Source organism: Littorina saxatilis, linkage group LG17 (assembly GCF_037325665.1).
Source record: "Littorina saxatilis isolate snail1 linkage group LG17, US_GU_Lsax_2.0, whole genome shotgun sequence".
Lineage (NCBI taxonomy): Eukaryota > Metazoa > Mollusca > Gastropoda > Littorinimorpha > Littorinidae > Littorina > Littorina saxatilis.
The window spans coordinates 48,207,896-48,230,393 of record NC_090261.1 but is presented as its reverse complement, the minus strand read 5'-3'; the positions used below and the strand labels follow the sequence as shown (position 1 = coordinate 48,230,393).

Genomic DNA, 22,498 nt, shown 5'->3' with positions numbered 1-22,498 from the left:
ACGGAAGGTATTCTTGGTGTTAAAAAAACAAAACAAAACGAAATTTAGTTGGATAGAATATGCTATATAGCACGCTCAGACTGACAGACAAAAGCAGAAACACATACACACACGTGCACGCACGCAAGCATGCACGCACGCACGCAATACAGTCGACAAAAACCCCACCAACAGAACAAAACAAATATGAACAGAAAATCGGATAGCAAGCTGTCAATGACAAATTCCCCCCGACCCATTCCCACAGCAAATCTAAAACGTTAAGTTCCACAACGCGTACTTATCAACTCGTGCTTGTACTATTCAGCACATTTCGAGAGGTCAAAAAAGATGCCCCAGTAAACTTACTTACTTTGTAAACAAGTTTTAGAAAATCGAGCAGACGATAAGGAAAGCTAAGCATAGGGGGCCTACACATGGCACACCCCTATCCAATAAAAAAAATTCCTCGAGATAAAAAAAAAAAAAAAAAGGAACACAAAAAGCGAAACAAAATCCAAGGGATTCGGTTTCTGCTACTCAAAGGTTCCTAACTTCTCGTTAAGAGATTACTTGTACCACAACAGATCAAAGCGTAAGTATGATAAGAACATTCTAACTCATCCTGCAAAATAACACCATGACTGGTTTTTGTGCAGATTATGTTTTTGTTGTTGTTATAAACTAGTTATGTAAATAACATAAGTGTCAACCTGATACATTGATTGGGCAATAAATACCTACTTTTGAACGGGAAGAAGCCAAGGTGTACATTTGTGCTTTATAATGATGGAACATGTACGTGGCATACTCTATATCACATGCCAGTAAAACCACGAACATATCTGATTCCAGTGAACATAGACGAGGAGGAGCGTACCTTTTACCAAAATAGATGTACCATACTTTAATATACAAGTAAAGCTCCCGGCAAGGCGGTTACAATTGATCAGGCACACTCATAATTCAAACATATGTCTAATTAACCTTCTCTGGATTGGAAACTGAGGATGAAACCGTCGGTGTCGATTCTGGTCTTGTTGCTTTGGGGATACGTGCAAGGAGAACTTCTTACAAATGGAGGGTTTGAGACACTCGACCCTTGGAGCTGCTACAACTTTAATTGTGTTCTAGTCAACGATAAACACTCCGGGCAACACGCTATGAAAGTCTCCCACAGGTACGTAAGTCTTGTCTTTATTACTTTTTGTTCGTGTGCTTAAATTATTGGTTCAAAGAGAGAGAAATATATAGCGCATTATCAGAACTTTTAAACTATAAGCGGATACCGTGTTGCTGATTTTGAATATGTTTATTTTGTGATGTCCCAATGGATGATCGAGTAAATCTCAGCAGACCTGCTACAACTTTAGTTGTGTTATGGTCAATGATTAATACTCTGGGAAAAAAAAGCCTGCTTGGAAAGTCTCGCACATGCAGGTACCTGACAATACAAAACAAAACAATAGAATACAATACATGACAACAATACAATACAATCCCATACCACACCAAATCATACAATGCCATGCAACAACTAGCATTAATACAATACAACACACCACAACAAAACATACATGCAGTATTTTCAGTGGAAGTCTCGCACAGACGAGTAAACAACAATGGGCCTGCAATGAATGCAATTCAATGCGACCTAGTCCAATCCAATCCAATCCAAAACAAACACACCACGAACAATATATATATATATATACATAACCACTTCGCTGACAACACAACACACCACACCACACCACAATACAACACTACACAACACAACACTACACTACACTATGTACTACTTGGCTTACGGCGTCGTATCAGATTTACACGAGTTGCTTTTCTAAATATTAAACTGCGAGCTTTTCAATATTTGAAAAAGCAAGGAGTGTAAATATGGTACGATTCAGCAAGCTATGTAAGATTCATTTGATCCATACTTTACTTACGTGTACTTTACTCAAAACGTCCCGCAGCCGAGGCCTACAACTTGAAGATGCTTCTTTTGGAACCTGGATCTCTTCCAAAGCCTCGTGCAATATTTCACGTCAAAGCAAAGAAACGTCACGTTAGAAAGTGTAGCGTGACGTGTTAGTTAAAAAAAAAAAAAAACTCGTCCAGGGAAAACAGCAGGCGCGAAAGTGTTTCAATAATGACGTTTGTCTCGGTGACTTTGGCATCATAAGCAATGAAAAACCAGGTCCCTGCCCGACTAGTTTGACACGACCTCATTTCAATTATATATAGGTTACACACTCCGAGTTCTGAATATCGTGCATATTTTCCCTAGGGTCGATTTTCAGGTATTACCGAGCCTCTGGCGAGGTAATACCTGTAAATCGACCCGAGGGAAAATATGCACGATATTCAGGACGAGGTGTGTAAGCTTTTTATCCCATTACTCCGACATTTTCATTAAAAAACCTAACTTTTTGACACAAACTTTGCGAGTGCCTGTTTACTGCTCATCAAACCTTCTGCCACCGAAAATCGTGTCATGATATTCATGTGCGAAACGAGTCCCCTTTTGTCTTTTTGTTTCCAGGATTTGAATGCATTTGATACTGTGCAGTTACCGGCTGGTTTCAGTCGGTTACCCGAGCTGGCATTCGTCACAACTGCGAAAGACCGCATTCTGATATAAATCTTCGCTTCACAGCGAGCGGACGGGAGAGAATGATACCCGAAGGGAAGTAACTCATTTTGGACCTGAGTTCAGCGGGATTCGAAAGACCGCGTGTGTGATTTTACAAGCGATGAAGATGATTGCTGAGTTTGTGCTTATTCGAGCCTTTGTGCTTCAGTGTTCAAATTTGTATTACCTACTTCTTCAATCGTCACTTACTGATTTAGGTGAGCCTAACTTTGATGTCTGTCGTTGTCTTAGGCGAGGTATCTGTCTGGGGGAAAACGGCGCACCACTGTCGAGTTGTTTTTATGCGGCAACGCATGTAGCCTAGTGGTCTCTGTATGTCCAAGATCCGACCTACTTCGCCACCTTTTATTCTAACAGTATCACCAACTTTGAAAATGGCAATTTCCATGCTGGTCAACTTGAGCCGAAGATACTACATGTACAGCAAACGACAGATCCTGCAGCAGAGGGTGCGTATCGCTAGCGCTAGCGCTACGCACCGGCAGCAGACGATAGATCTGTAGCAGACGACTGATGAGACAGCCTTGTTCTGTTGAACCATATTTAGCAATCAATGCTCTAAAAGCGATAACAAATGAACAAAACTATAAGCATACTGTTTTAGTGTAAGTTTTATTTTGTCGCTCAAGATTTTGAATCAGGATGCTCTTGGGATTGATCTAAGCGGTTGCCAATGAAGCGTACCTCGTTACGACAACTTTACTAGAGTTGTGCCCCTTGAATCACTGTGTGTCTCTGTCGCTCTCTCTCGTGCTCTCTGTCTCTCTCTCAGTCTCACCACGTCGGACAACTCATAATCTTCACTCAGCTCTATTCACCCAAACAGATTATGTGCATTCTTTGTTGTTTTCTTTATTTCTTCAATGATAATGTTTGTAGATCGTTAGCCAAACGTCAGTTCGACTTTTATACCGCAGAATATCTCAATCGTTTTGCTGAAAAAAAAGTAGTCCCGAGTTAACGATAAATATGCAGATGACCTCTATAAATTATTCAGTTGTACTCTGAGACCAAAGACAAAGACCAATGACAGGTGAGATCGAGACTCGGTTGTGATGGATAATTCATATGGTTGTGATGGATAATCCAAAATAATCCCCTCCGCAGCTAACAGAGACAAAGAGGCAGGTCATGGGATAAATACGTGTACACGTGTGGCTTGAACGATTGTTATCTCATGAGTGGTCTCTCTCACGTTATGTAGGATAAATTACACTACAATACACTATCATGGACTACACTACAATGCACAACACTACACTATCATGGACAACACTACACAACACAACTCAAAATTACACAGGCTACACTACACAACACAAAACATTATTTTACACTGTGACGGATACGTTTAAACCGAGCATACCCGAGGGCTGTTTTCCGAGGAATGTACGTGTAGATGTAGGGAGATGCTTGTAGGTGTATCGGAGGTAAATGCCACTTTCTGAAGAAAGAAAAAATAGACTGAACGGAGCCGAAAGAGAAAAACAGAGAAAGAGAGACAGAGAGGGAGAATGAGAGAGAGTGCTAGCTAGTCAAACTTGTTAGTGGTAAACTTGTTCCTTATGTACCAACATTTGACTATTCTCAACGTTCATAATGGGTATAGTTATTTGTTAATACTTTAAAACTTAAAAATCTAAAAATGTTGTAGGTTTTGCACAGTATCACCTTGAAACATTTCTTTTGTGGCGGCAGTGGCTGCTCCTTATCACTCAATCCAAGAGTAATAACTCCGGGGGGGGAAAGACAGTACAGGCGCGCCACAGATCAAAGTTACTTCCCCTGGTTAAAAGTTTCACATACGTGTCTGGAGGTCTTCTTCAGGCAATTTGTCAGATTTGGGTTGTTTTAACTAACACGATATTATTTCCAAGAACATGATATATTATAAATTTGAAAACAAATTCGGCTGTTAGGCAAAGCCTTTTTATAATTAAAGCAGATGTATCCTTTATTTTTTACTTAGTATATTAACACATTTAAGCAAGATATATAATAACCCTAAAAACCTCACTAGGTGTACAGGTGAAAAATAATTAATGATTGATAAAGATTCTTTGGCGGGGCTTCGACCCCGGAAAAATAAAACGAGCATGACCCACGATTAGCGCGAATAAGGTGAAAATCTGCCGATCTCTGAGATCTCTTTTCGTCTCGTGCTAACGTTGTATAGTATGAGAACGATTCACATGCAAAGTAAAGACGTGTACAATTAGGTGTGTCAGTGGTAAATATAAATATAAATGTGTAATACAGACGAAGCAAACAAATAAACGTGTTTTTCTCGTGAAAATGTTGCGTTGTGCGGGTGTTTGGGTGGCCACGTGATGTCCACAAAGAAAAGTGCGGGGCGGACTCTGCTCTGTGCTGTAACACTGGCAAGTTCAAAACACGAGAAAAACGATTTCGTTGTGCTGGCAGCCAGGGGGGATGTATGTATTTTTCAAATGGTTGAAAAATAAGTCTTGTATTTATCACCGTACTCAGGCTAGGCCCTATTCTTTTTTTCGTCACACCTGAAAACCGTTATTTCTTGTGAGCGACGCAGCATTACAACGGCGGATAGGATCATGGTCAAGGCAAATTCGAAAAACGGTGTTGAACGTTAACAGGAGAACCCATTTACGTAAAATACACTAACAAATTATGTTATGTATACGTGCAACGAGAGAGAAACAAGACAAGACACAATCTTTATCATCGAGGGTAATAGATAAGCAGGAATACATGCTTTTTTACATCCAGCCCTCGCACTAAGACAAGGTCAACTAGAACAGAAAAAAATACTAATCAAAGAACTATCAGAGCAAACTTTACATATTATAGCTGTACATACAGATAAAAAGATGAAAAATATTTCACAGCATTCACAGTCACAGCTGTGACCAATAACTCAGGGAGTGACAGACCGTACAGACACTCTGCAGATCACAGTTGCTTCCCCTGTTTAAATGTTTCACAGGTATTCGATAATGTAAAGAGAGGTCTTTCTCGTAAATTTGGTCATTTTGGGTTGTGTAACTTATAGAATATCATTTCGATTTAAAAAAAATTATTACACATTTGACAATAATATCCACTATTGTGCAAAACCTATTTAAAGTTTAAAAAGTTAAAAAGTTAACCAACAAAAGGAGGTCGGAAAACTTCAGCACGTGATAATAAAGATGACGATGATGATGATGATGACGATGATGATGATGATGATGATGATGAGAATAATGATGATGATGAAGATGAGGCATGACGAGCAAAAATAATTATGTGGTTATTCATAAAATCAAATGCATACTATGCAGGTAATTATAAATACAAGCTGGTAGCAATCGAACATGTAGCAATAGTACAACAAAAATATGTTCAGAACATACAATGCACAGCATATCTTTGACGTAATACTAAGTGTGGTAAATCAAAAGGCGTTAAACTACTCAGACATTAAGTGGTTTTTAACACATTTTTAAAAACTTTTTAATGACTTTAATTAAGTGCTTAAAGGATGATGGAAGCGAATTCCAAACTGAAGTACCCGAAAAAGCAAGACTGGTCTTATACAGGTCAATTCGTGGAATCGGTGGGATCAAGTTGACCGACCCATATCTGTGGGTAGCTTTATTGAATAATGATGTGATGTAAATCGGCACTTTACCGTAATACAATGTATGCATGCAAATGGCTTTGTTTAACTTGAGATGCTTTTCCAGTGGAAGAAAGTTAAGCATTTTTAATTGCATATCTGTTGAGGCATTATCCTTTACGATGAGTTTGGCCGAGCGACGATAGAGAGAGTCTAACTTTTTCAAGTGGACATCACTGCTGCCATCCCAGAGCGTCGAAACATAATTAATGTGAGGCATTACATGAGCATGGTGGAACATTTCCAGAGTCCTTCTGTCCGTAAATTGCTTTAACTTGGATAGGAGAGAGAGAGAGAGAGAGAGAGAGAGAGAGAGAGAGAGAGAGAGAGAGAGAGAGAGAGTATGGTGGTGTGCAGACTGTCAAATGACACAGGTATACCCTAATGATAATGCACTACAAACGTTATACGTATACGTTATTTGTCTTACCTCTTGCATACGTTCATTCATTGACTGTCTTTCAAAACGGGCAGAAAAGCTAACTGATTCTTACCACGAAAAGTTCTTTTCCAAAAAATGTTGATAACCTTCCATGTTTTGAAAGACCCGGTTTCTACAAGAGGGGTGACTCATCATTGAAACGACTGTCAGCTGTTCAGTTCAGTATTGTAAAGATTAGTACTGAAAGTGACGTCAGGAAGGTAGCATTAACGCCACGGCCATTTAGCGCGTTTTCCTTTCGCAAAATGAACTTGTTTCTCACGCGCTCAAGACATGTTGATTCCGCCAAAAGAAAAATGTGCCACGCGCGGACCGTTTATAAGCCGAATCGCTTTCCATAGGCATAGGTTTTAAAGCCAGTCAGCAGCGTGTTGTCGCTTCGACTCGCTTGTCTCAGTGTTTGGGGCAAAACTCTGCCAAAGCGAATGAAAATCCTGACAGGGTTTTTTTCTCTCCGGGAAACGGCTATTGTTAAGAGCTTGGGTCTACTTATGAAGTCTTCGCGATAGAAAAGCTATTTATTAAAATGATATTTTTTTTATCATGTTATTTACATCCGCAGACGTTTTGCTATTTGTTGTTGTTGTAGTTGTTGTTGTTGTTGTTGTTGTTGTTGTTGTTGTTGTCGTCGATCTTGTGTTGTTGTTGATGTTCGTGGTTGTGGTGTTATTGGTAGTGTTTGTTTGTTCGTTTATTCGTTGGTATGTTTTTTTTAATATTTTTTATAGGCTATGCTATTTTGATTAACATCTGTCTTTGTTGTGTCCCCTTGTCTAGAACTGTAAATTATCAGGGCCCATCCCAGATCATCACAGTAGAGCAGGGCAAGACCTACCAGGCCAGCGGCTACATCAAACTTCTCATTGACCAGGCTGACCACATGAGTCAGCGAGTTGCCATGGAGCTCGAGCTGAGATATCAAGGTAGCTTATTCGTTTACAGTTTCTCTTCTCCTTATTGTACCCATACATTGAATATAACCAGGCGGGGACAGCGCCGGGCCTCCAGCCTCAAAGGAGCCCAACCACAACGACTGGCCAGGCGACTCAGGAAAATAACCGGATTGTCAGTGACAACCAGATGGCGACATCCGATGTCGTCCTTTTCTCTCTCACCCTGTTCAGCTGTGTGGTTGCAAATTCTGTTCAATCAGCCGTCGGAAGCAAATGTAAACCGTAAACTGAAGTGTTTCACCTTTAAACACACTTCTTGTATAACCAGATGTGAACACTGTGCGACATACTAAACTTGGCCAAAAAAATATTGCAACAATTTTTGCACGCTAAGAAAAGCATTAAAACACAATTCATTTTAGTTGAACTTTATATGCTCGAAAAGGTAATTATGTAAGCTGTACATATCATTTGTCCGATTGATGGTACTTTATATAGGCATCCCGTGACAGCCTGTCAAACAAGGTCACCCCTAAAATCGACCTGACAAAAACCATAGCCCCGTATTTTAAAATCTGCTAAAAATCAGAATATGCACAAACCAAACACTTCTGACAACCATTGGCAAGGCCATTCAATTTCTTGTTCAGAACATTTTGTTTTATGCACCTGACTTCTTTAGTCTTTATGTGGCCTTGTATCAAAGGCGGTAGGTGTCAACCGTTTCAGAGGCCAAAAAAGGCACGTTTTGCGGCCATTTTTGACGGGGTGCTCCACCCAAAGAGCTATATCTGCTCAAGTTCTCAATGATTTGCTTTGGAAATTTCAGAAGTTATTACCAATAGGCTGACCTAAATGTGTGGTGCTTTTTGCGAATGTGTATAATAAGCGTGTCGTATTACGTAAATTTTCCGAAAGAACTAAACAAATATTCTTATTAATAATTCAGGGTTTTAGGTTAAACAAGAAATTCCTCCGAGGTAGGAAAAACACCCCCGTCCTTACCATTCTCACTGCCACCAACTGAGGAGGTTATTTCCCTTTGACCATTAATATGTCCCTCTATAAGTCCTTGTAGAATCTTAATCCACCAATAACTCCCTAACCGTGTGTTTGACTGGTCCCAATTTTTGTAAGGACCGTCTCAGGAATGTATAGAACCTGTTCACCAAGTTTGGTGACGATCGGTCCGTTCATTCTTGAGATCTATATGCGAACACAAACACACAAACAAACAAACACATCGACCGAAACCTATACACACCCCTATACCGGGGGTGTAAAAATCGTGACTTTGCATGCTAAGCAAAAACTGGCTGGAGCAATAGGTGCAAAAGTTTGAGGCAGACCCAAGTGCTGGTTTACATTTGTTGGAGATGGGAACGCGCAAGAAAATGTATCGATCACCGTCCTTGGTAATGCGTACAGTAGCTGTGGAGATCAACTGTCCTTGGCCTGTGCTTCCTTCGCTGCGAGTCACAAAAGCGCAACACAGCGAGCACAGCGATCCGAGACAGGCGAGTAAGCACAGGCCCATGACTGTTAGTCTCCACGGGTAGTGTACTCAGTACCACTGACGGTGATCGATAATTTTTCATGCGTGTTTCCATCTCCAGCAAATGTAAACCAGCACTCGGATCTGCCTCAAACTATGGCACCTATTGCCTCATCCAGATTGTGCTTAGCATGCAAAGTCACAATTTTTTAACCTAAAACCCTGAATTAATATGAATATTTGTTTAGTTCTTTCGGAAAAGTTACGTAATACGACACGCTTATTATACACATTCGCAAAAAGCTACACACATTTTTGTCAGCCTATTGGTAATAATTTCTGACATTCCCAAAGCAAATCATTAAAAACTTGAACAGATATGGCTCTTTGAGTGGAGGACCCCGTCAAAAATGACCACAAAACGTGCCTTTATTGGCCTCTGAAACGGTTGACACCTACCGCCTTTGAAAAAAGGCTACATAAAGACTAAAGAAGTCAGGTGCATAAAACAAAATGTTCTGAACAGGAAATTGAACGGCCTTTTCAATGGTTGTCAGAAGTGTTTGGTTTGTGCATATTCTGATTTTTAGCAGATTTTAAAATAGGGGGCTATGGTTTTTGTCAGGTCGATTTTAGGGGTGACCTTGTTTGACAGGATGTCACGGGATGCCTATACACAGTACCATCAATCGGACAAATGATATGTACAGCTGACATAATTACCTTTTCGAGCATATAAAGTTCAACTAAAATAGATTGCGTTTTAATGCTTTTCTTAGCGTGCGAAAATTGTTGCAAGAATTTTTTGGCCAACTTTATTTAACTCCACTAAGAAATGTAGCAAACACTGTAAACACGAAACAGTTCACAACTGGTTACAAAACGTCGGTTAAAAAGTGGAACACCTCAGTTTAGAGTGTAGCAGCATTGCCAGGGCCCTGTTGTAGCACGTGCATCAAAAGTCTGTTTGTATTGGCATGTTTTGTGCCAATAGACGTAATCCGAAAAAGAAAAAAAAAACTCTGCCGGGTTTGTATGTGATGTGAATGATTGAATTAATACTCTTGAATTTATCGAGGCACGCTTGCCCTCGTGACAGTATAGGCCAGTCACTAGCGAAGGGTGTGTCGCTACTTCTGATCGATTTCCACGAGTGGAGACACAACCCTTGGAGTTATTTTCGAACATCATCTATTTCTATTGGACTTTAACCCCACCTCCCCCCCCTCCCCCCTCCCCCCCTTACCCCCATTCAAGCAGAATCCTTTCCACGCGTAGGCCCAATAAAACTGTCTGCCGAAAATGTTTATACTGCAATCCTTTTTTGAATAATATAAACAACAACAACAGTTTAAACAACAACAGTTTTAACAACAACAACAACAACAACAACAACAGTTTCAATGCATTTTTATTTGCCCCTTAATTTTTCGTAAAGATTTAGAAATTGTATTCATTTTCTTGAACAATATTTATTTTGTATTGAAGAGTATAGGTCACGGAGAACGCATGGTTAAAGCTTCGTGCAGAATAAAGCGACGAAAGTACATAATTATATCATGAGCAAGAGGGCGACTGAACCAACACTCGCTCTGTGGATAGCGATTCTGACACTCGATACGGGATTGTATGTGTCTGGCATTTCTGAATGAAGCTGAAAAGGTTTCTTAATCAGGCAAGCATGCAACAGTTTCAAGACCTTGAAAGCGTTCGTGAATTATTGTGATTATAAAAAAAAACTGGTTATCTATGTACGACATAAGAATATAATACTTTGGAAACCTTGCGAATTTGGTTTCTTTTGAGTATGGGTTTAGTTTCTGGTCTGTATGTTTTGAAATGCAGATGGCACCAAATACTATCAGGAGGTCGCGGCACACCCACCAATCAAAGTTGCAGATGGATGGGTACAGCTTCGTGGACAGTTTGCTATACCTACTAAACGTAAGTGTGTGTGTGTGTGTGTGTGTGTGTGTGTGTGTGTGTGTGTGTGTGTGTGTGTGAGCGGTGTGTGCATGTGTTGTATGTGTGTGTGATGTGTGTCAGTGTTAATGTATGTGTGTGTGTGTGTGTGTGTGTGAGTGTGTGTATGTCAGTGTGAGCGGTGTGTGCATGTGTTGTGTGTGTGTGTGTGTGTGTACGTGTGTGTGCGTGTGTGTGTTAGTGTGTGTGTGTTATGTGCGGGTGACCGGGTACTTCTATGATTTCAACACGTGTGTCTTTGTATGCGTTCCAACCACGCAGAGTTTTTGGTCATAACCCCAGTAAATGTACCTCCATTTTGAAGACCTGATTTTTCTTAAAGGGGTTACACTGTATAGGGTAATTTGCATGCGCACAAAAACATTACATCAAACACAGGAATAAAATCGCCTCAGCCTCCGTCGAATCCGTCGAATTCAAAGAAAAAAGAGAAAAATCCAAACCGAATCACTTAATCACTGGAGATCTCTTCGTAGTCGCAGTCAACCAACACTAGCATACATAGGCTACCTGTCCACAAAGAAAACCGACAGGGCCACAATATTCAGCCATGTACTCCTTCGAAGCCACCTTTCCTAGTCAGCCCTATCAATTCCAGTAGTCAGCGATTCGCACTCCGTGCTGTAATACGTACGGGGTCTCCAATTGAAAGAAAAAGAGCTTAGTGCTGACTGAACAAGAACTAGCCAACAACAACTGACCCAAACTGAAAGAGGCAGTAACTCTTCTTTGTAATCCCGATTATTTCCCTTCCCACACTGATAATGACCCTGCCCATTACTTTTACACAGAGATAGAGAGAGCACGCGTGTACTACCAAGGACCTATTCCGTCAGTGAGTTTCCTTGTGGATGATGCCTCAGTAACGGAACTGAAACTTAATCACGATGACCACACGTGGCGAAACATTACTGACCAAGTAATCAGAACTCACCGCATGAGCAACATTCGCATCAAGTAAGTACCAAATCATTTCGACATCTATAAAGAGGCGGTGGTCTTATTTGTAACACTTTCACTATTTTGCTTTTCAAATTTTGTCACTGTTTGAAGTACCGCCCTGATATGGCCCTTCGTGGTCGGCTAGGCGTTGAGCAAACAAACAAACAAAAACTGTTTGAAGTACATTTTTGAAGCTAGAACATAGAAAGCTGTGACAGAGAGCATTCAGAAAGAAGTTGCCTCCCCTGTGATGAAACTCTATCCTCAGATTCCCTTTTTAAAAGCTTTTACGACCGATTTTTCTGGACATTGTCAAGGTCGTTATAGTGGGAGTTTGTGTGTGTGTGTGTGTGTGTGTGTGTGTGTGTGTGTGTGTGTGTGTGTGTGTGTGTGTGTGTGTGTGTGTGTATGTGTGTGTGTTTAACGTCGTTTTCAACCGTTCAAGGTTATATCGCGACGGGGAAAGGGGGGGGGGGGGGGGGGGATGGGATAGAGCCACTTGTTGTTTCTTGTTCACAAAAGCACTAATCAAAAAATTGCTCCAGGGGCTTGCAACGTAGTACAATATATGACCTAACTGGGAGAATGCAAGTTTCCAGTACAAAGGACTTAACATTTCTTACATATAGTGGGAGGTATCCCTATCCATAGTTTATACATAATTATACTGTCCGAAAAACCATATCACATACGCAACTAGATAATCATATCAATTGATCTGAAGCACCTTAATAAACTTTGTTGTTGTTGGTTCACGAACACACACAAAAAAACCAACAAAAAAAACCAACACAGCTGCACATATTTCACGTAAGTCCTAAGTTGCTGATAATGAGTCAACACGACGGCTGGGCTAACTTCATGCTTCGTTTGATCAACCGTATCTGTGGCTTATGTCCCTCCGGATCTTATCGTAGACTACACGTGCACACCGCACAGCTGGCTACACTAGTTAACAATCAATTTACCTGATGACCTGGTCATCTTTTTCGGGGAGGAGGGATTGGCTGGGAGTAGGGGCTTTTGGTGTCTGCCTTTTCCGTTTCAGTTCAATCTACTTACGGCATTCTAATTGAATAAACAATGGTGACAGGAATTCACGAATTTATCAATTTTCTTACTCTTGCAGTGTTACCACGGCTGCCACGATCAGTAACGAAGACGTCCAAATTCAGGTGAGCCTTTAAACATACTACAGCGATTGACCCCACACATCGACGTTGCTAATATTTTGCTAATGTTCAGTCGGTAAAATTTTCAGAGTGTGTTGAAACAAGTGTTCAAAAATTAGAGAATGTTAGCGCATGGGCACAGATTTTTGGTTCAACTTAGTTGAAAGAGTGTTCCCATACTTTCCAGATACAGTTCCTTTTGTTGGCTGAGTGCGGGGTACGGGCTTTGTATTAAGTTTTCACAAAGCCATTAAAAGTAGAATAAGACATTTGATGATGATTGTTGATTAAAATGATTTGTTTCTTTCTTTTCTCCAAACTTTTTGATAGATCTTCTTTCTTTATTTCTTTATTTTTTTTTTAGTTCTATTTTTAAATTCTTTCTTTTCTTTCTGTCGGAACACTTTCTTATTTTGTAAATTCTGCCGTTCTAATTCCTGTCTTTCGTTCTTGTTTTTATCATTTCGGTCTTGATTAAATTTTTTGCGTTCGCACTGTAATGATATAATCATTATACCACCTTATGCTCAGGTCATCCAAAAGAAAAAATCTTTTCCCTTTGGCTCAGCTGTCAGTGCAGTGGCCTACAACGACCCTAGCCAGGTGAAGTACAGAGACTTCATCGGCAAACACTTCAACTGGGCTGTTCCCGAAAACGCTCTGAAATGGAAACACATCGAGCCCAGGCAGGTATGTAACAACAAAGAAAGAAAACAAATAAGGATAAGGATAAGGATAAGATTTTATATTGTCCATGAGGGTAACCTCACAGAAATTCGGGCTGCTTTCTCCCTGGGGAAAGCGAGCTGCCATACAGTATACGGCGCTACCCATTTTTTTTTCCTGCATGCGTGTATTCATGTTTCCAAGCCCTGAGACTTAATGCCGTGTAAGATGGAATTGTTTCACACTTTATTTCAAGTCACACGGGTATTTGGTGGACATTTTTATCTATGCCTATACAATTTTGCCAGGAAAGACCCTTTTGTCAATCGTGCGATCTTTAACGTGCACACCCCAATGTAGTGTACACGAAGGGACCTCGGTTTTTAGTCTCATCCGAAAGACTAGCACTTGAACCCACCACCTAGGTTAGGAAAGGGGGGAGAAAATTGCGGCCTGACCCAGGCCTGAACACGCAACCTCTCGCTTCCGAGCGCAAGTGCGTTACCACTCGGCCACCCAGTCCCAACTATCAACAGAATGAATGTAACAAAGAGAGGAACAGACAGACAGAGACAATGTGTGTGTGTATGTGTGTGTGTGTGTGTGTGTGTGTGTGTGTGTGTGTGTGTGTGTGTGTCTATGTGTGTGTGTGTGTGTGCGTGCGTGCGTGCGTGTGTGCGTGCGTGCGTATGAGTGAGTGCACGTGTGTGTGAGAGGGTGTGTGTATGTGTGTAAGTGTCGTAACTGCATAACGCAATATTAATTCAATATTTTTCAACGAATTTAACAGGGTCACAAGGATTATCAACAAGCATTGGATACGGTTCATGGATTGAAAAAGCAAGGGTACGTTTTGAAAATATCTCAATACACTGTACATCTTACAAAAGTAATCATATTCGATGAACATTCGTTTCTTTGGAAAGAAGGTGAGCTTACACTGCCGTTGCCGATTCCAAGGCCACTGGCTATGGAAAGGAACAATCAAATGTATATCCAGTACAGTAGGTTTTGTTCTCTAAGCTTGTCTTACAATGACGTAATGGCATGCTGAGCGGTGTAGATGTCTATGAAGCCATTTAAGGCGGTTTTTGAAGCCGTTTTAGCGGGTAATGAGAAGAAAATGCATCGAGAAGTTACTGTCATGTACCGTTTTTGTCTCATTACCTGCTACAACGGCCTCAAAATCCGCCTTTCATGACTTCTGGGAAGAACGACACCTACCCTGTTCAGCATGCCATAACTTCATTGTCAGACAATATAGGTGAACAAAACTGACTCTTTTGGATACAAATTTGATTGTTATCTCTAACACCATGCTAAATTTCCACATGGACATTTCGTTTTTACATTTAGTCAAGTTTTGACTAAATGTTTTAACATCGAGGGGGAATCGAAACGAGGGTCGTGGTGTATGTGTGTGCGTGTGTGCGTGCGTGTGTGCGTGCGTGCGTGCGTGTAGAGCGATTCAGACCAAACTACTGGACCGATCTTTATGAAATTTGACATGAGAGTTTCTGGGTATGATATCCCCGAACGTTTTTTTCCTTTTTTTGATAAATGTCTTTGATGACGTCATATCCGGCTTTTCGTGAAAGTTGAGGCGGCACTGTCACGCTCTCATTTTTCAACCAAATTGGTTGAAATTTTGATCAAGTAGTCTTCGACGAAGCCCGGACTTCGGTATTGCATTTCAGCTTGGTGGCTTAAAAATTAATTAATGACTTTGGTCATTAAAAATCTGAAAATTGTAAAAAAAATTATTTTTTTCTAAAACGATCCAAATTTACGTTCATCTTATTCTCCATCATTTGCTGATTCCAAAAACATATAAATATGTTATATTCGGATTAAAAACAAGCTCTGAAAATTAAATATATAAAAATTATTATCAAAATTAAATTGTCCAAATCAATTTAAAAACACTTTCATCTTATTCCTTGTCGGTTCCTGATTCCAAAAACATATAGATATGATATGTTTGGATTAAAAACACGCTCAGAAAGTTAAAACAAAGAGAGGTACAGAAAAGCGTGCTATCCTTCTCAGCGCAAGTACTACCCCGCTCTTCCTGTCAATTTCACTGCCTTTGCCGTGCGCGGTGGACTGACAATGCTACGAGTATACGGTCTTGCTGCGTTGCATTGCGTTCAGTTTCATTCTGTGAGTTCGACAGCTACTTGACTAAATGTTGTAATTTCGCCTTACGCGACTTGTTTGTTTTCTTGTAAGTGACCTAAGTGATGCAGTCACATAAGCTCCCTCGCCTAAAACATAGACATAGAGGGGGGAATCGAGACGAGGGTCGTGGTGTGTGTGTGTGTGTGTGTGTGTGTGTGTGTGTGTGTGTGTGTGTGTGTGTGTGTAGAGCGATTCAGACCAAACTACTGGACCGATCTTTATGAAATTTTTCATGAGAGTTCCTGGGTATGATATCCCCAGATGTTTTTTTTATTTTTTCGATAAATGTCTTTGATGACGTCATATCCGGCATTTTGTAAAAGTTGAGACGGAACTGTCACACCCTCATTTTTCAATTAAATTGATTGAAATTTTGGCAAAGCAATCTTTGACGAAGGCCGGACTTTGGTATTGCATTTCAGCTTGGAGGCTTAAAAATTAATTGATGACTTTGGTCATTAAAAATCTGAAAATTGTAATTAAATTTATTTTTGTATAAAACGATCCAAAATTACGTTTATCGTATTCTTCATCATTTTCTGATTCCAAAAACATATAAATATGTTATATTCGGATTAAAAACAAGCTCTGAAAATGTAAAATATAAACATTATGATCAAAATTAAATTTCCGAAATCGATTTAAAAACAATTTCATCTTATTCCTTGTCCGTTCCTGATTCCAAAAACATATAGATATGATATTTTTGGATTAAAAACACGTTCAGAGAGTTAAAAAGAATAGAGATATAGAAAAGCGGGCTATCCTCCTCAGTGCTACCGCTACCGCGCTTTTCTGGATTGTTAATTTCACTGCCTTTGCCACGAGCGGTGGACAGACGATGCTACGAGTGTACGGTCTTGCAGAAAAAATGCAATGCGTTCAGTTTCATTCTGTGAATTCGACTGAGCTTGACTAAATGTTTTATTTTCGCCTTACGCGACTTGGTTTTTTTTTGGCTACAGGTTAAAGGTGAGAGGTCACAACCTGGTGTGGTCCAAGGAGCCACGTATACAGAGCTTCGTGCAGGCCATGTCAGGAGACGCGCTTCGTCAGGAAATCAAAAATCACATCGAGGAAACAATGAACAAAACTCGAGGACTGTGAGCAACTTTTATCAGTCATTTTACATTTTCATCGGTTGATTTGGTGATTTACTTTACCTAATGATTGATTGACAGATTTGGTGATTGAGTGATTGGTAGCATAATATTATTTTTAAAAAAGTTCCAATTGCTGTTTCTTTAGTTATAAATAAAAAAAAGGCCCCAAATTACGCATCCATTACTTTCTTAATAGACACGTTCTGTCACACACACACACACACACACACACACACACACACACACACACACACACACACACACACACACACACAATTAAAGGAGAAGTCATTTTGGAAAAAGACAACACGACAGCTACTCTACTGCATTAAACTGTTCTCGAGCATGTATTGGCAGTCTGGAGCACTGTGACGTCAACAACGAGATGCTGCACCAGGACAGCGCTGTGTTCAGTGTAACTTGTTTATTAGTTGTGTCGCCATGCGTTCACAGACTGCAGCACTGGGACGTCAACAACGAGATGCTGCACGGCACGTGGTACCAGGACCGTCTCCATGACCCTGACTACAACCTGGAGTTGTTCCGTATCGCTCATCACGCAGACCCCAGAGTCAAGCTTTTCCTCAACGACTACCAAGTGGTGGCTGATGGAGCTCTCACAGAGGTGATGTCAAGCTCAGTGTTTGGCTGCTTGATGCGTAATTTACACTACTACGTACACTCTACACTAGTTCCTAGACTTTTTTCTTTTCGTATAACGTTATTTGCTGTCTGTCCTCTTCTTTTCTGTCTTTTTACATTTAGTCAAGTTTTGACTAAATGTTTTAACATAGAGGAGGGAATCGAGACGAGGGTCGTGGTTCATGTGTGTGTGTGTGTGTGTGTGTGTGTGTGTGTGTGTGTGTGTGTAGAGCGATTCAGAGTAAACTACTAGACCGATCTTTATTAAATTTTTCATGAGAGTTCCTGGGTATGATATCCCCAGATTTAAAAAAAAATTTTTTCGATAAATGTCTTTGATGACGTCATATCCGGCATTTTGTAAAAGTTGAGGCGGACCTGTCACACCCTCATTTTTTAATCAAATTGATTGAAATTTTGGCAAAGCAATCTTCGACGAAGGCCGGACTTTGGTATTGCATTTCAGCCTGGAGGCTTACAAATTAATTAATGACTTTGGTCATTAAAAATCTGAAAATTGTAATTAAATTTATTTTTGTATAAAACGATCCAAAATTACGTTTATCGTATTTGTCATTATTTTCTGATTCCAAAAACATATAAATATGTTATATTCGAATTAAAAACAAGCTCTGAAAATTTAAAATATAAAAATTATGATTAAAATTAAATTTCCGAAATCGATTTAAAAACAATTTCATCTTATTCCTTGTCCGTTCCTGATTCCAAAAACATATAGATATGATATTTTTGGATTAAAAACACGTTCAGAGAGTTAAAAAGAATAGAGATATAGAAAAGCGTGCTATCCTCCTCAGCGCAACCGCTACCGCGCTTTTCTGGATTGTTAATTTCACTACCTTTGCCACGAGCGGTGGACAGACGATGCTACGAGTGTACGGTCTTGCGGAAAAAATTCAATGCGTTCAGTTTCATTCTTGCACCGTGTCACCTATGCTTACTGTGTGTGTGTATGTGTGACGGAGTGATTGAGTTTGTGTTACTGTTAGTCGATTTCTTACGTGAGCCTTGAAGGCTTCGCCTCTTGTTTTAATATTGTATTTATAGCTGACGAAGACAATCGTCGAGACCGGTCTTGTGGTTTTTTTCCCTCGTGTTTCTGGTACTGGTCAGTACATTTTCATTGTTATCTTGTTCTACTACACTCAACACAGTGACTTAAGTTTACTGCGTAACGGTAATGAATCAACAAGTCGCGTAAGGCGAAAATACAATATTTAGTCAAGTAGCTGTCGAACTCACAGAATGAAACTGAACGCAACGCAACGCAGCAAGACCGTATACTCGTAGCATCGTCACTCCACCGCCCGTGGCAAAGGCAGTGCCCGTGGAATTGACAAGAAGAGCGGGGTATTCGTTGCGCTGAGAAGGATAGCACGCTTTTCTGTACCTCTCTTCGTTTTAACTTTCTGAGCGTGTTTTTAATCCAAACATATCATATCTATATGTTTTTGGAATCAGGAACCGACAAGAAATAAGATGAAAGTGTTTTTAAATTGATTTCGAAAAAAAAACATTGATAATAATTTTTATATATTTAATTTTCAGAGCTTGATTTTAATCCAAATATAACATATTTATATGTTTTTGGAATCAGCAAATGATGGAGAATAAGCTGAACGTAAATTTGGATCGTTTTATAAATTTTAATTTTTTTTTACAATTTTCAGATTTTTAATGACCAAAGTCATTAATTAATTTTTAAGCCACCAAGCTGAAATGCAATACCGAAGTCCGGGCTTCGTCGAAGATTACTTGACCAAAATTTCAACCAATTTGGTTGAAAAATGAGGGCGTGACAGTGCCGCCTCAACTTTTACGAAAAGCCGGATATGACGTCATCAAAGACATTTATCAAAAAAATGAAAAACATGTTCGGGGATTTCATACCCAGGAACTCTCATGTCAAATTTCATAAAGATCGGTCCAGTAGTTTAGTCTGAATCGCTCTACACACACACACACACACACACACACACAGACAGACAGACAGACAGACAGACGCACATGTATACACCACGACCCTCGTTTCGATTCCCCCTCGATGTTAAAATATTTAGTCAAAACTTGACTAAATATAAAAAGAAACAAGAATTGTAGGCTATTGGAACGTGTCATTATTGACAAAACAAAACGTTACATTTACTAGTACGTCGACCCAGTCGTCTTTTAAATAGACAGACAGACAGACAAACACTTATGATACAAATAATGTACATATCTCAAAAGCACTGTGGTTTACGCTGGAAGATGTATATGTTACTCGGACAAAAGGTTCACAGCGAGAAGGAACTGCACATAATTTCAATAACGAATTTCTGTCATCTTATACACCTGTTTTCCCTTTCTATTCGTAGCCCTATTTGGCTCAGGCTCGTCACTTCAAATCAGCGAACGTCGGCCTGTATGGTATTGGAGTCCAGTGTCACTTTCATGACGAACTGGAGCCCAATCCGTACCTCATCAAGGTAACACATCGTTTGTGTTCAAGCAAAATATACTGAGCTAGACTAGATCTGCTGGCCCAACCCTGTCTACCGATATGAGTCACAGAGTTTGACATAAATATGTACATTCTCTCTCTCTCTCTCTCTCTCTCTCTCTCTCTCTCTCTCTCTCTCTCTCTCTCTCTCTCTCTCTCTCTCCCTCCCTCTCCCTCTCTCTCTCTTTCTTTTACTTTTTTTTTTTAAAGTAAAGACTGTATCAGCTGGCCCAAACCGGTCTGCCAATTTGCCTCACAGAGTTGGACATAAAATAAGTACACTTTCTCTTGATCTCTTTTTAAGCGAAGACTGGATCTTCCAAGCCGCTCTGCCAATTTGAGTTTACAACAGAGACATAAAACATAACCATTTTCTCTGTATCTTTTTTCACTTTCATAAGCAAAGACTGGATCTGCTGGCCCAAGCCGGTCTGCCAATCTGGGTGACAGAGCTGGACGTGGGTGCAGAGGATGAAAACAAGAGAGCTGACTTCTACGAGAAAGCCCTCAAGTCGTTCTACGGCCACCCGGCAGTGGAGGGCATTTTGTTCTGGGGATTCTGGGACCAAAAGGACTGGAGAGGTGAAAAAGCGGCCCTGGTCCGAGGTCCGAACTTGGAGGTAAAGGATAATTAGGTATCTGTAACATGTGTTCCATACCTCGTTGCAGCGTATGCATGCTAGGAACGAGTGCGACGGATTCATAGCCGGAAGGTCATGAGAAGTTAAAAGTATTGTGCAGATCAAAAGTATCGCATTCGGCCAAGGAAGACTCTCATGAGAAATTGATTGTTTTGGGTAGAATAATGCTTGGTGTTTCAGTAAGGATAGCGGAGTCGTTGACAGAGGCCAAATGGCAAATTCTGTGAAAGCGTAATAACACGTTCCTAATTATTTGGTTTAGTCAAGGGACCTACGAAACTGTTTGCACGTGTATTTGCTCGAGCTACCCAGGTCTGAAAGTTATCATACATTCAGCATTATTATTTTCGGCATGATAAACAAAGATTTTTACTTGAGTTTTACCGAAATTAGTCACTTCAGAAGGAATTGGCAGTGTTACCTGAAGCACGTGCACCAAGTGGAAACACAAACAAACTTATCTTGAATTTTGTTCTGTATCCCCCTCAGCTTACAGCGGCAGGACGTCGCGTCCTTGACCTATTTGAGAACCAGTGGATGACGGACGAGACGCACGTGCTGTCACATTCGGGTCACAGGATCAATGTCCTTGGTTTCCATGGCGACTACGAGGTGCATGTGCGTTACCAAGGTCATGAGCGGAAGGATCTGGTGCAGACCTTCACCCTTAGTCCTGGTCAGCACACCCATACCGTCAGCATTTCTGTCAATTAAAAATGGAAAATTAATGGAATTTCTTATGCGTTCTTTCAATAAATACCTTCCGCTGAAAAATATTTTGCATTGTTCGATGGTGTTTTTTTTCATGTGCAGATTTGTGCATGTCTTTGCACAAAGGGAAACGTTATAATTGAAAATCTAATGTAATTTGGTAATAATACCAAAAACGACAGTTTAAAATACTACCATAAACTTCACATCCATAGAAATCAACATGCAAACAATACACAATTGTCCCAAAACACAGGATGTTCAAACATAGATATAACTGCTGCATATATTTGTCCTGTTTATTATCTAACTCATACATGCTTTTCCCACGTTATGTTCACTACGATAGATGTGCGCAACTAATTATACAGGCGAGTAAAGTGCGCGTACAAGATACGCAATGGGACTGCATTGAATACAGCAAACGAAGCAACCACCAGCTGCGTCAGTATCCTCGTGAATGAACTTAGCATGTCCTCGTCTATTCAGTTTCCAACCGAACAGAAAATGTCGGTAAATAATTAGATAATTATAGTCCAAAGCGTCGTGCTTTTCTTACCAGCATTTTGCTTTTTTCATCGCGCGAAACAACTGCAGCCAACGTGCAACGAGGCTAAGGGGTCTGGATGCCTTTCAAATACTCATACTCATACTCATACTCATACTCTTCTGTTTCTGATTACACGGGCCTACAGCTCCCTGGAGACTCGTGATTTGTACCAGTGGGGTTTTACGTGTATGCCTATCCCCCTCCTTCTCCCCCAACCATTCCCGACATTTAGGTAGTCATACTCGATTGTTGGTGTCTGCATGGTGGCCCGGTATTTTCGTGCTTTTATACTACATCTA

General features: G+C 40.3%; 1 protein-coding gene across 2 annotated transcripts; it reads left to right on the top strand.

The window, feature by feature from the left end:
- Nucleotides 1-68: 68 nt before the first annotated feature.
- LOC138953594 (uncharacterized) lies at nucleotides 69-21,714 on the top strand. 2 transcript variants are annotated; one of them, XM_070325449.1, is made up of 13 exons: nucleotides 69-574; nucleotides 989-1,159; nucleotides 7,495-7,640; nucleotides 10,951-11,049; nucleotides 11,880-12,045; nucleotides 13,160-13,205; nucleotides 13,734-13,892; nucleotides 14,659-14,714; nucleotides 17,015-17,152; nucleotides 17,606-17,777; nucleotides 20,173-20,283; nucleotides 20,699-20,917; nucleotides 21,428-21,714. In XM_070325449.1, the coding sequence occupies exons 2-13, from the start codon at nucleotides 990-992 to the stop codon at nucleotides 21,650-21,652; spliced, it is 1,707 nt and encodes a 568-aa protein (XP_070181550.1). In that variant the 5' UTR covers nucleotides 69-574; nucleotide 989; the 3' UTR covers nucleotides 21,653-21,714. The 2 variants fall into 2 exon arrangements, with proteins under 2 accessions (XP_070181550.1, XP_070181549.1); XM_070325448.1 differs by having other exon boundaries at nucleotides 835-1,159.
- The last annotated feature ends 784 nt before the right edge of the window (nucleotides 21,715-22,498 follow it).